This window comes from Pristis pectinata, chromosome 11 (genome assembly GCF_009764475.1).
Source record: "Pristis pectinata isolate sPriPec2 chromosome 11, sPriPec2.1.pri, whole genome shotgun sequence".
NCBI lineage: Eukaryota > Metazoa > Chordata > Chondrichthyes > Rhinopristiformes > Pristidae > Pristis > Pristis pectinata.
The window spans coordinates 25,758,073-25,771,820 of NC_067415.1; the positions used below are offsets into that span (position 1 = coordinate 25,758,073).

Here is a 13,748-nt window from a genome sequence, read left to right on the forward strand (position 1 = left end):
ATTATATCAGCAAGTCTCACATTTATAATTGTTAGCCCATATACTTACCGATCCTTCCGAACAGCTAATGACTTGCCGAAATTCTCTACAGTAAATGCAGCACAGAGCTGGCTCTTTATGGGATTTAATATGGTGTGGCTGCGGCCGAGGTCTGCAGATATTAAAGAAATAGCACAAAGGTGAAACACCAGTTCAGGTTCAATCGCCTCAGTGGGTGATATTAATGAGATTCTGTTCATTATAAGCACCTGAAATACTAAAGATGCTCAAGATTCCTGGGATCTAAAAGGGGCAAGATCCATTCAAACCCATGGAGGGACCCAGGTGCACTGGAATACTGAATTGATCTTGGCATTGTCTTTGTGAAAAATAAAGGTAGGGACATAAATAGGATAAAAATAAAGCTACAGAACCTTTCAAGTCTGTTTCCTTCAGAGATCATACCGTTTACTCTCTGTTAGGAATTCTGATAAACACTTGCACTCCTGATGAGAAGGTGAACTGCAGATGAAACCCACAGGAAAATAGAATGCTAAAACTTCCTCTGATCCTTATCCTGCTGAGTATGAAACCATCTTTACAACTCAAGAGTGTTCAACTCTGACCAGTTGCAATCCTTGATAAAGCATTGAGTGCACATAAGCCAAGTGCTACAGGAAATATTTGGTCAACTTTGCAATGTCCTTGACTCCTTCAATTCCATTTCTAAACAGATATTTATTCACTTCTTTCCTTTAACAGGGCTTCATTATTATTCTTGTCAGGCACTATACCACATTTTAAACACTATATAGAAAAAATGCTTGATTTTGTACAGTTGGCACATTTTCTCCCTTTGTAGTTACGTTTTATTGCTGTTGAATGAATTTGAAATTGATATATGAGTGGCAAAAAAATCAACAGATGGAACGATGTGACACATGCAAAATGATCGGCACAAGCAAGTGTGAAACTATGCAGCTTTATCAGTTTCTCACAGTATTTCCAACAGGAAGTTGATAGAAACCACAGGGAAGAGTGTAAACAGACTTAGTTCTATACTCTCTTGAAACATACAACAGTCTTACAGGACTTAATAATGTCAATGCAGAGTTGATGTTTCTCCTAGTTTGGGTGTCTAGAACCAGACAGCACAGTCTCAAGTAAAGGGATCGGCCATTCAGCAATGTGATCAGAGGGACTTGTTGACCCAGAGGGCAGCGATCTTTGAAATTCTCTATGCAAGGCAGCTGTGAAAGCTCAGTTAATGAGTATATTCAAGACTATCAATAGATTTAAGGAAATCAAGGAGTATTGGATCTGTACAGGAAAGTGGCATTAAGATAAAAGATCAGCCATAATTCCACTGAAAGAAAGAAATAACATGTGGCTCCAATGGCCTATCCTGTTTCTAGTTCTTCAGCTCTTAAGCAGGTCACCTGTGCAAGCCATTTCATGGTTATGAAAGGGAAGACTTGCCCTTCACTTTCTTTCAGGGCATGCAAAAGCAATTTAGTGCTAATGAAATATTTTCACTGTACACAAGTGGAAAATGCAGCAGCTGGTTTGTGGGAAGCTAGCCCTCACTAAAAAGAAAGTCAAGATGTGTGGGCTGATGGTTCTGGGGTCTGGTCAGTGATCAAGCTAAGCAGGTGGAAGAGGTTTTATTTCAAAAGTCAGATGCAAGAATTGGGTAGGCAGAGGTCAGGGTCTTGAACATTAGAGAATCAGGGGATTGGAGATTTGTAGGCAAGGTCACAGAGTTGGTGAGGAGAATGATGGTGTGGGGTTTGTACCTTGTTGGGAAAGGGTGAGGTGAACCCAAAGCATCATAATAAGTTCCAAACTTCTTTAAAAGTCTCAATCAGTATTAAAAGTTAGTTGCCCGAATGGAAGCTTCCAGGACAATGTGGTCTAAGTCTCTCACAGCACCCCAGATGGAGCATTCCGTGGAAAGTGACGTCATTTCTCATTCACACAGAAATCACGTCAAGTGGGCAAGGGCGAATCTGGCAAAGCCAGATTTCACGAGTATAGCAAAACAATTTGGAAATGGTTGTTTCACCTTGGATAAAGTCAATTTTCAATTGCATAACACACAGGGAAAAAACGTAACACAATCAAGCTCCGAGGCCGTAATCCTCTCTGTTCCATCTGAGCCACAAATCAGGCCCTTCTACGTGCTTTTAACAAGTTAATATTTTGCCACTAGGGGGAAGCTTAAAACACCAAAACTGCTTCGCGAAGGAAATAGTCGAAGCACAATCAAGTGGATGTTATCAAATACATTGTTACAATGATATAAAAATACAGAAAAAAATTGGAAACCAATATTTCTGTGGTGAAAAGTTTTCATTACTTCACAGATCATTCTGTAATAGTACTGAAAGAGGCTCACTTTATCCTGAGGTGCAGAAGGGCAATGGTGTCTGCAGCAATGCAAAGTGCTTTGATCCCTGATATGTAGAGGCATGCTGATATATCTCCTTTAATTTCACTGGCTTTCTGATTGGCTGTGTACAGACAACACTGATCTTCAGTATCCCAAATCTAGAAAGAAGGCAAATTGAGTATTTTATGAAGTGATTCCAAGTGAAATCCACAGACATTGTCACATGTAGAAATATTACATAAACATTAGAAAAGCAAAATTGTTAAAGATTTTTATCTACTCCCAAAAACTAAAATTCCAAGTGGATAAGCCTTTCTAACATTAAAACAGGTGGTGAGTTTAACATAACTGTATTAAGGAAAGCTTGAACCACATACTCCATTTCTGAAAAAATCTATTGGTATTAAAAGTAAGAAGGGCTCAATGTTTGACACCGTAATGATTTTACCAGTTTGGACCAGTGATTTTTCTACCTTGCATATTTTTTCCTGTGCTTTTTCATGTGTATGAGTTTAAATTGTCATCAAAATGAGTGTGTCAATGCTGGAAGTTGAAAACCATTTCCACTTGGTCATATCCAGTATTGATATTCATCACTTAAAGTTCCTGTGAAAAACCCTCATCTTTGACTGAGATTCTGAGCTTGCCTTTTAATATCCCTTTTTCTGGCTCAGTTTCCACCTGTTACTTTCACTCTGTTAAACAACTTTCACTATTAGAGGCACTCTATAAACCCTAATCACTACAGTTTAGCAACAGTAGACTTTGATCACTTTGCACTAAAATGGACCTTTTTTTTGTTCTAATTGTGTACTTTCTTGTAAAAATTGCATATACTTTATGTTTAATTTATGCTTATCTTGTGATTGCTGCTTATCTGATGCTATGTGCCTGTGAGGCTGCTGCAATTAAGTTTTTCATTGCACCTGTGCATAAATGTACTTGTGCACATGACAATAAACTCGACGACCTGACTTAAAAGGAGACAAGACCTCAGTTACCTATACATCACCTTATCTCTCTATATGTCAATTATAATCTTAGAGATAGATTTTGTGCTGCATTATTGCAAAACCTTCATATTTCTTACATTTGGGCACATTTCATTTCTGAACGACATCAACTAATAAACACTTATAATTGAGTCAATTTATGCTGTAGACTCACCCCCACTAGGACTCAACTGAAAGTAATTTATATAGGATCTTAATAGCTGGCTTCAAACCTGATCTTCACATTTACTAATTTACTGTATCACTAATCTCCACCAATTTTTGAAGAAGTTTAATCTAAAGCATCATGGGTACCAAAATAAGCAATCTAAAAAGAACATGACTTTCATCATAATGGAGCTGTCAAGCCCTGGATTTTACAAACCTTCACAGTGTTGTCGGTGGAGACAGAAAAGAGTTTACTGTCATCAGTGGAAATGCAAAGAAAGCAGATTGGAGCACAGTGGCCTCTCAGCAAACTGGTGGGTTTCCTATAAACCAATAGATGCAAAATAGGTAGTTCAGGATTTCAATACTTGTACTTCTTAAGTGAGAATATACTAATTACAGAAATTACGATACTTAGTTTCTATTTTACATCCCTATTACATTATCTCCTTTCTAACACCATTATTAATCCCAACAAAAGTGAAAAGCAGCTTACTTCCAACCACCATTAATGGGACTGTGGGTAACCACTACAAAGTTCATTGAGAGTTACCTAGGTCACATTTCTAACTTTGCCTTCTCTCCTTCCAAATGAGGCAGACACTTATCTTTACTGAGTCTCCTCCCTGATGCCGTGACTTAGAATGGCTGGAAATCACATTTTTTAACCACTTTGCATTGCTGCATCATAATACTTATTTCAGAATTCTACTTAATATTCAATCACACTGTCAAGTATTTCAGCAAACTCATTGCCCCTGAAAGCAGAACCAAAGCCAGAAGCCAAGGTTCAGAAGGCTCAAGTTTAACAGATGATTTACCTCCATTTCTTTTTCATTGTACTTTGGAAACTGAGCAACTTTTAATTATTCATTTACAGAATGTAGACATCGCTATCAAGGCCACAATTTATTACCTATTTTTATCTGCTTTCCAGAAAGTGGTGGCTCAATCACTGCAGTCTTTTGATGAAAGTTTTGCCACAGTGTTGTTTGGTGCGGAGATAAACACAGAACGAATGAAGGAATGACAGTTCCAAGTCAGGATTGAGGGTTTCTTATGGTGTTTTCATGTGCCATCAATCTTTGTCCTTCTAGATAGCAAACATTTGGCATTGATGTTCAACAGGCCTTGGTGAGCAACTGAAGTGCATTTTATGGGTGGTACACCATGCACAGATGCTGGATGGGATGAATGTTTGAGGTGATGGGCTGCTCTGTCCTGGATTGTGTTGAGCTTCTTGGATTTTGTCGGAGTTGGACACATGGGGAAAAGAGGACTCCCCTGGCAAGATCACAATTTATTACCTATTCTTAACTACTCTCCAGAAGGTAGTGGCTTGACCATTGCTGTCCTTTGATGAAAAACTTGTGCCTTGTAGATGATGGAATAGTTTTGGGGGAGGAATGGCCAGGAAGTGACTCACTAACCACAGGAGTCCCAGCCTCTGACCTGCTCTTGTTAACATGGTACTTATGTGACTGATCCAGTTTAAATTTCTGGTGTTTGCTAGAATTATTTTTGATGGGATGCCCAGCAGCAATAATGCTGTTGGATTTCAATGGTTGATGGTTAAACTCTCCCATTTGAAATGGTCGATATTTGACTACTGTGTGGCGCAAATGTTATTTTCTACAACAATCCATGGCCGAATGATATTTAGGTTTTGCGGCACGCAGGCATAGGCTGCTTCTTTTTCTAAGGAGTTGTAAATGGAATCAAAATTGGTGCAATTAGCAACAAATGATATGATGGAAAAAAGAACAACCATTGATAAAGCAGCAGAAGGTGATCAGGCTTGGACCTGAAGAGGTGGACTGTGCCTAAAACTGACCTCCAGCAACAACATATGACTCCTGATTCTTTCTAACTGCAGTTTTACCAGGACTCCTTGACTTCATGCTAGGTTAAATGTGATTTGATATCAAGGGCTGTCACTCTCACTGCACTTCTAGAACTCAGCTTTTCTATCCATGTTTAGACCAAGCATAGAATGAATGATTGTGGTAAAACCCAGGATCAGTAAATGGTACAGCATTGTTAGAAAGCATAAAACAATCATTAATTTAATAGGTTCTCTCCTTTTTGAAATGCCTTAACTACATTTACTCACCAATGCACTAATTGGGGATATTGCTCTTGTTATTGTATAGCAATGTTAGAAATATTTCTTTTTGCTACTTTTATCATATTACAATGTAAGAAGATCAACTTAACATTCCAACTTGTCTCAATCTCCTCCTTATTCAATCTGGCAATCCTCTCCACAGCTCTATTGTCCTTTATTATGCTATTCTACTACGGTAAACCAACCAGTATGCAGCAGGTAAATAATTGGACCATTGGGCCTTCTTTTATTAATTGAAATAGGAACTAAACTTTGAAGGAAGCTGCTTAGAGCAATGCACAGGAATTAGTGTGAGAGCAACAGGACATTAATACTAGATTTCATCTTCACCTTACCCAGGAATATAAGGGTTCCACATCCGCACAATCCTGTCCATTCCACCTGTCACAAGCAGGTTCTTCTTCTTACACAAATCAAAAGTCTTTACACCTTTATGAACACAGAATACAGATTGATCACACTCCAGCCTCCTCTGAGGAACACAAGGACTGTGGCATTTTGTAGTCTTCCCCTCTTTCCAGCATTCTTTCATTTCCTTCATCTGTTTCTCCAGGTTTGTGGTACCAGTGGTGCAGCCTTCAGTGGTTCAATCAACAAAATAGTTTTAAAAAAATCTAAGAAAACAATCTTACAAAATATGAAAAACGGTATTTGAATATGTCTTGCAATCTACTTTAGGCTGCACAATATTGTAGGTAGCTAGAGTGGAAATGATTGGGTAACTCCACTTGCAATCTGGCCTAGTATAGCACTGCCCTAACTGACATTAAAACATATTAGCTGAACAACGTCATTCTATAGCTTAAGACTAATCTCCTCACTATCAACAGCACCACCCATTTTTATATAACGCCAGAAAATTTAACAGACACATTATACTTGGTCTATTTAACTCCCCATTGGAAAAGTTCAATTTTAGTACAATTTATCTTTTAAAAAACATCACTATACTCAATAGATATCCATTGTCAATATTCTCCATATTCCCATGCAAATATATTTCTGGGCAACTAGAAGTGTTCTCTAGCATCTGCTTATCAGCTACCATGCTTCCTGCAACTAGTAATAGATTGCCTTTCTAAACTAGTGAATGAAATGCTGCCTCGGTGTTTTTTTCTGGACTGTACTTACTGCTGTCTCACATCTTGGACTGCTGATCACACTAAAGCTGGAGACCTACTCTATTGGATGATGCTGCATCAGGCTGAGATGTGGTCTCCCATCCCACACCACTAGAAACCCAACATCATTTGTTCAGTCAAAATATATTCAGTATGCATGGAGGATTCCCAAAGTCAAGAGGCAGAATGGCCCAAAGGACAGAAGTTTAGTAGATGGCAACTGGAGTATAGTTACTGCAGTAAGTCCTGCTCCCTTTATTGGTTTGCTCTAGGTCGTTGCTGGAGCTCTCTAGGGTCTACTTTCCCCTCACTTGGCCCCAGGATGTGGAGAAATGGTGGTAACGCTGGCAGACGAATTGAAAACCAAGACCCAGACGCTGACTCACATTTGATATTTACGTATTGTGGGGGAAGAGGAGACCAGCTTGGATTTGGCAGAACTGGGCAAGGAGGAAATGGGGGCAGCAAAACGCATTGTTATTATATTTTCTTTCATTCTCCACCCTAAGCAATAAACCTCACACTGATTTCCACTGGATTTCACTTGTAACTAGCCTCCATACAAATCCTCCACAATTAATAACTGTACCTTCTCAGTACAAATCGAAATAATCCAACCTGCAATATACCTTGCAACCCCACAGGACAGCCTAACTTAATAGATTTCTGCATGGTATTTTAACAAATTCTTTTTGAAAAATTTAGATTAATGCAAGCATAGATTATGCTAAGGTGTTTGATTCACGTTTGGTCTGTATTCAAAGAGGGAGATACATCAAGGACCTTTTAATTACTCATTAACATAGTTTTTAGAATGACATTGCCACTATTGCTTTAAACTAAGCCACTTCGGAAGTATCAGATTTTAAAATTCACTTACCGATTACCAAGGCTGTAGCATCGTGGCTGGAGGCAGTTATAACTGCTGTGATTGAATCATAGTATTTCAGCTGGAAGTACAAAACAAAATGCTCGGTGAAATATAAAAATGCACAAATGAACACAAGACTAATTGAACTAAAGCAGCTGCACTGCAAACAGCCTCATAATTCACATGAACGGGCAACACCCTGTTCTCACACAGAGGTGACAAGGCTTATATTTATTAATGGTGCAGATCAGGCAGCTAAGGCACTCACTCCATCTACCCGAATGATAGTAGCAAAAAGCTCATCTTTACATTCTGGAGTTGAACTTCCAGCACTAATCAAGCATCTCAGAGATTTCTTAAACCAACCCACAGCTTTTAAAAGAAGAACCAAGTTTTCAGTGCAGTTTAAATTCTAATTGGGGTTAAGGTGAAAGCTTCCCTGAGGAGTTCCTCAATACTACGAGCAGATATCAATCCACTCGTTCCAAAATGAAGGAAAGAAATGGAAACAATGTGATTACTTCTGAGATGGTCCTCCCCAGCCCAGGATGCCTTGCTTCCACTCCAGTCTGTGGACTTCAAGGTTACTGATAATGTGGGATTGCCTGAAGGTGGTGCTGACAGGGTAGATAGATTGGCCATTTGCCCTCTATCCATCTGTAATCTCTTATCATAACAGATCAACCGTCTGCTTCTGGGGTCTGGTGCTCAAACCAGCTCAGATCCATCCTGTGAAAACAGGAGGAGGTATGCTGTTTGTCTTCCACCATGTCTTAATCAGGGTGGAGATGACAATGTCAAAGTGCCCAACTTCCTGGACCTGTATTTGTGGAGCAACGTTCACGTCTGTTGCTTTGGGACTGTCCATCAGGACCTTGACATCCCAGGTCCTCAATTTCATTCCAAGGAGGTTCTTTTAATGTGAAATGGCTGTTGCAAACCCACTGCCACACAATTGACAGACCGAGGCCTTGGTCTAGTGGCAAAGGCTTCTTGGTGACTGAACAGCAGGCTCTGTTGCATGGACTTTAGTGCACACGTGCACACGTCTGCCATCATCTACACTCTCATGTAGGTAGACTCAGGTAAAGATTCCTCTCCTCACTGCTTCTTTCTCAACGCCCCCTTCCATGCACCATTCCCTTGACTCCAGCCTCACACATCACCCTCTCCATCTCTGAAACTGGTCTCTATGGTGCCCCTGTACCTCAGCAACCCCATCACCTCAACCCTTACTCCCTTCCCCTTCTGTTGGCCTCTTCCTTCCTTCCTCTTGGGGAGTAGCATGGTCAGTCAATATACCGTGACCTTCTGCCTCCATGTTAACAAGCAGATCTCAGGAATCTGGCAGCCCAGCACAAAGAAAAATTCCAAATCCAAGGGGTTAATGTCATATAGAATGCCTGTGAGACAGGAGGAGCTGGAGAGTTTTCTTCAGGTTCTATAGCTAACCAGTAAACCATCCTTTGATCTGTTTGTAACATCCCCTATCACCATTTCCCTCACCTCCCCTCTCCCCCATCACCCAATTCCAACCTGGATCATTCCAACCCCCAAGATCAAGGCATGCCAAAATTTCTCTTCACCAACCCCCTTCTACCCCACCTCACATTATCTCTTTCACTTATCCCAAACATCTACCTGGTCTTGCAGGCTTTTACAGCAGGAGACACACTACTCACCTGAAGGGCCTGTAGCAGGTTAATCAGATTAACTGTGGGTGTAACCCCATTCAATAAAGCCCTGGAATGAACACTGCAGAGGTTCAAGAAACTTGCATTCCTTGTTTATGCAAATACACAACACCCTGCCACCCAGGTAAAATTTGCTTCCTCACTAAAGTCTGGGGTAGAGGGCAATGGAAGGCAATCATTACAGATATCAGCCACACTATTACCTGCGTTACCCAGTCTTCATGTACCTTCCATCGAATGTAAGTCACATTTGGTGACAGGACAGAATTTTCTATGTTAATGCTGGGCAAATTATCCACTTTAGGACACTTCTTCCACATTCTGCCATGAACAAAATGACCACCAATTAAAACAAACTATCCCAGCACACATACCCTTCATCAATGAAATAAAACTGTACCTGAAAATAAAGAAACAAACATGCTGCTATGAATGGCCTTTTCATGGTTTAACCATGGTTAACTTTTCATATCTAATGGTATGACTTGTTGGCTTAGCAACCAATCATGCTCTGGATAGTTGGCCCATTAATAACACCAACAGATTGAATGACAGGTAACATTAGACAAAATTATACATAGTGGATAAATGGTGAAACGTTTGACTCGGAGAGAGGAAGTGGTGATAGGTCTTATTTCTAAACATGTTTGAACATTGTCCCAGCTGTCTCGTGTATACCTCAGTACCTTTCTAACTCTATTCTTCACTGTTACAATTTATTTTCTTAAGTTTACAGACATCAATGTAATGCCTGATGTTTTATCTCAACATCGCTTTCCTGGCCAAACTTCATATCCCTCAAATCCCTTAATATCTAAATGTCTATTAATCTCAGTTTTGAATATACTCAGCAAGTCAGCTTCCTCAGCTTTCTTGGATAGAGAATTCCAAAAACTCACCACCCTCTGGGTAAATAAATTTCTTCTCATCTTTGCCTAAAATAGCTGACCCTTACTTTGAAGCTGTGAACCCTTTGTTCTAGATATCCTGGCCAAATGAAGCATCAACTCTACATTTACCTTGTCAAACGGAGAATTTTGTGCTTTTTCTACGATTACCTCTCACCCTTCTAAACTCTAGAATACAGGTCTTGTCTTCTCTCACCTCATAGGACAAACACTCCACCCCATGAATTAACCTGGTGAACCTTAGCTGCACTCCCTCTACTGCAAATATATCCTTAAGTATGGAGACCAGACCTGCATAATCTTGAACCCAAATTCTCTTGCAATAATGGGCAACACATCATTTTTCTTTCTAAATGTTTGCTCTACTGCAAGTTAAATTCCAGAGATTTGTGTGGAAGGACACATGGGTATTGCTGAACACCAACATCCTTCTATCTCTCACCCATTAAAAAGAATGGAAGACCCATATTTCTCTGTTATATTTCATCTGTCATGTCATTGTCCATTTACTTTACCTGTTGATAACCCCTTAAATCCTGTCTTCATCTGCCTTGTGGTATCCTCCTCACAGCAAGGGAAAAATATGATAAATGGTACAACATTGAGAAATATGGAGGAATAAAGGGACAATGAAGTACTTGTCCACAGATGCCAGGTTGGTAAGGTGGCATTTGAGATACTTTCTTCTATTGGCGGAAACATTAAAAATAAGAGCATTCCTTTCTCCCCCTCCCTCTGTCTTCCTGTATCCTTCTCCCAGCCCAGAGATTTCGCTATGGTAACAAGTTCAAAGACAGCTTGTTACCATGGAGAAATCCCCAGTGCTGGAAGAACTGTGCAGACAAACAAAGAGGGGAGACAGCAGCTTCCATCACACGGAACAGGTGGTGATGAGAGGGATCGTCAGATCCGGGTGGTCTGTCAACACCTGAAGCAGGTTCTGCCAGTCCCCAACGTGGTCTGCACTCACCACGAAGGCAACACCCTGACCTGCGCCCTGCATCTCAGTGTTCACTCTGGCTCTCCAACAGCAGCCCTCCCAGGCAGCTTCATCAAGCCATGGAGCTATTCAATGCCGGAGGAACACCAGTAACCAGCATGCAGCCTCAGAGAGGGAAGGGGTTCACACCAGGTTCCCAGCACAGCAACAGTGTCAGTGACACCACTTTTTATATATTGTTGCAATGACCCCTTTTAGCACCGATTCCATTAGTGCTCTCATTCCTGGGATGGCACCGAGCCCAGAGCAAGGTACCAGTGTGCATTCACAGGGGACCTGTTAATTAAATCTTTATTTCAATTTATTTATCTGTATCAGAAAAAGAAGCCACAGAATGAAGGTTTGCCTGAGTAGCAACATAGCCTCCATCAACACTGAAGCCAATCACCCACAGATAATCAATGGACTAACAATGCTAGTTGTCAAACTTTGTTATAACAGCCACCTGGTTTAAAATATTTTAGATAGCATACCTAGTTTTATGATGAGAAAAAGAAACTAAAAACGTAAAGAGCAAAATGTCAATTTTTTTTTATTAGGCTCCCATAAAATAAGTTGGGGCTGAGAAGGCACAAATATATTGAATAATCAGTGACAGCCTTCTGCATCACTCACTTTCCTGCTGCCAAACTACCAGCTGGTACCAGATACCAGAGGGACAAGCATGGTGGTGTAGCAGTTAGCATAATGCTATTACAGCACCAGTGACCTGGGTTCAATTCCGGCCGCTGTCTGTAAGGAGTTTGTATGTTCTCCCCGTGTCTGCGTGGGTTTCCTCTGGGTGCTCTGGTTTCCTCCCACATTCCAAAGATGTACGGGTTAGGAAGTTGTGGGCATGCTGTGTTGGCGCTGGAAGCGTGGCAACACTTGTGGGCTGCCGCCAGAACACTCTACACAAAAGATACATTTCACTGTGTGCTTCGATGTACATGTGACGAATAAAGATATCTTATCTTATCTCTACTTAACCAATGCCAAGATTTCAGAATACCAGCCACAGCTGGTATTCTAACTCTAGTTAGACCACACTTAAGAGTACTGTATTCAGTTCTGGTCGCCGCATTATAGGAAGGATGTGGAGGCATTGGAGAGGGTGCAGAGGAGATTTACCAGGATGCTGCCTGGATTAGAGTGTATGGAATATGAGCACAGGCTTAAGGTGCTAGGGCTTTATTCACTGGAAAGGAGGAGGATGAGAGGAGACATGATAGAGGTATATAAAATATTGAGAGGAATAGATAGAGTAGACAGTCAGCGCCTCCTTCCCAGGGCACCAATGCTCAAGACGAGAGGGCATGGCTTTAAGGTTATGGGTGGGAGGTTCAGGGGAGATGTCAGGGGGAGGTTTTTCACCCAGAGAGTGGTTGGTGCATGGAATGCACTGCCTGGGGTGGTGGTGGAGGCAGATACATTGGACCGGGTCAAGAGTTTGTTGGATAGGCATATGGAGGAATGTGGGATAGAGGGATATGCGGGAGGAAAGGGTTAGATAGTGTGAGAGTGATTTGATGGACGGCACAACATGGTGGGCCGAAGGGCCTGTTTTGTGCTGTATGGTTCTATGGTAGCTGTGAGGCCACATTCCAACACCAGGTGGCACTGCACTAGTATTCCCATAGCATCTCACTGCATGTTGAGAAATCATACAAATATACTAAAATATATTTCATTAACGTTTTAAAATGTGGACATTGTTGCTGATAAAATTTCACATGATATTTTTAAGTAATCTTTAGTCTTCCTTTCCCAAGAATGCTTGCTGGACATGAGCCCTTTGTCTCTTATTTCTGCTCCTCTTCTATGTATGCCTGCATCAGGAGTGTCTCCAGGTCACTCCACTGGGCCAGTTGCAAGTTTCCTCACTTTGTGCCCATATGTTTGTTCCTACCAGCAGCAGTCTTTGGGAACCAGAAGCAGGAATCCCCACTCATGTTTTCTATCCATTACCTCGACAGTTTGAGAGAGAGTAATGCTTTTGTTACTGCTACAACAGTGGTGAGGCACTCAACATAAACCGTCTGTGAACCTGGTTTCTTTCCGGCCATGCAACTGACTTACAGACAATGATGCATTTTTGATCTATAACCAGGATTTGTTACTCGTAACTGCAAACTTTGTTCAAAACTGTCTCATGACTTTTAAGCTCAGAATTAGAAAAATGTTAACGTGTTACAAAAATCAATTAAGTTGCACTAAATATTATAATCTCAAAAACCATTTCAAAGTACAGAAACATTCAGAAATGTGCCAACATTACAAACCTTAAAGTCTCTGCTACAGATGACAGAAGTAAAATATTTACACAGCCCTGAAATGAGAAGAGTTTCAAAAGTTAAGAGAGCATAAATATCTAGATTTTAAAAAGTTCCATCTACAGATTTGGTCTGAGTGTGATGTGCAGTTACACTGAGTGCATTTGAAAGTAAGCACACTGTTGCAACCCCACCCCTTTAGCTGATTGTATCCACAGTCAACACATTGGTCACTGAGATTGA

General features: G+C 40.8%; 1 protein-coding gene across 1 annotated transcript in view; it reads right to left on the minus strand.

Annotated features, from left to right (window-relative positions):
• wdr95 (WD40 repeat domain 95) overlaps nt 1–13,748 on the minus strand; it is a gene marked incomplete at its 3' end in the record, with an annotated part of 59,623 nt that overhangs the window by 28,998 nt on the left and 16,877 nt on the right. Inside the window, exons 8-14 of the mRNA XM_052026532.1 lie at nt 13,515–13,561; nt 9,549–9,666; nt 7,661–7,730; nt 5,995–6,235; nt 3,749–3,854; nt 2,378–2,529; nt 49–151 (exon numbers count right to left, since the gene is read on the minus strand). Coding sequence (XP_051882492.1) covers nt 49–151; nt 2,378–2,529; nt 3,749–3,854; nt 5,995–6,235; nt 7,661–7,730; nt 9,549–9,666; nt 13,515–13,561 — 837 coding nt within the window. The remainder of the gene's footprint in view (nt 1–48; nt 152–2,377; nt 2,530–3,748; nt 3,855–5,994; nt 6,236–7,660; nt 7,731–9,548; nt 9,667–13,514; nt 13,562–13,748) is intronic.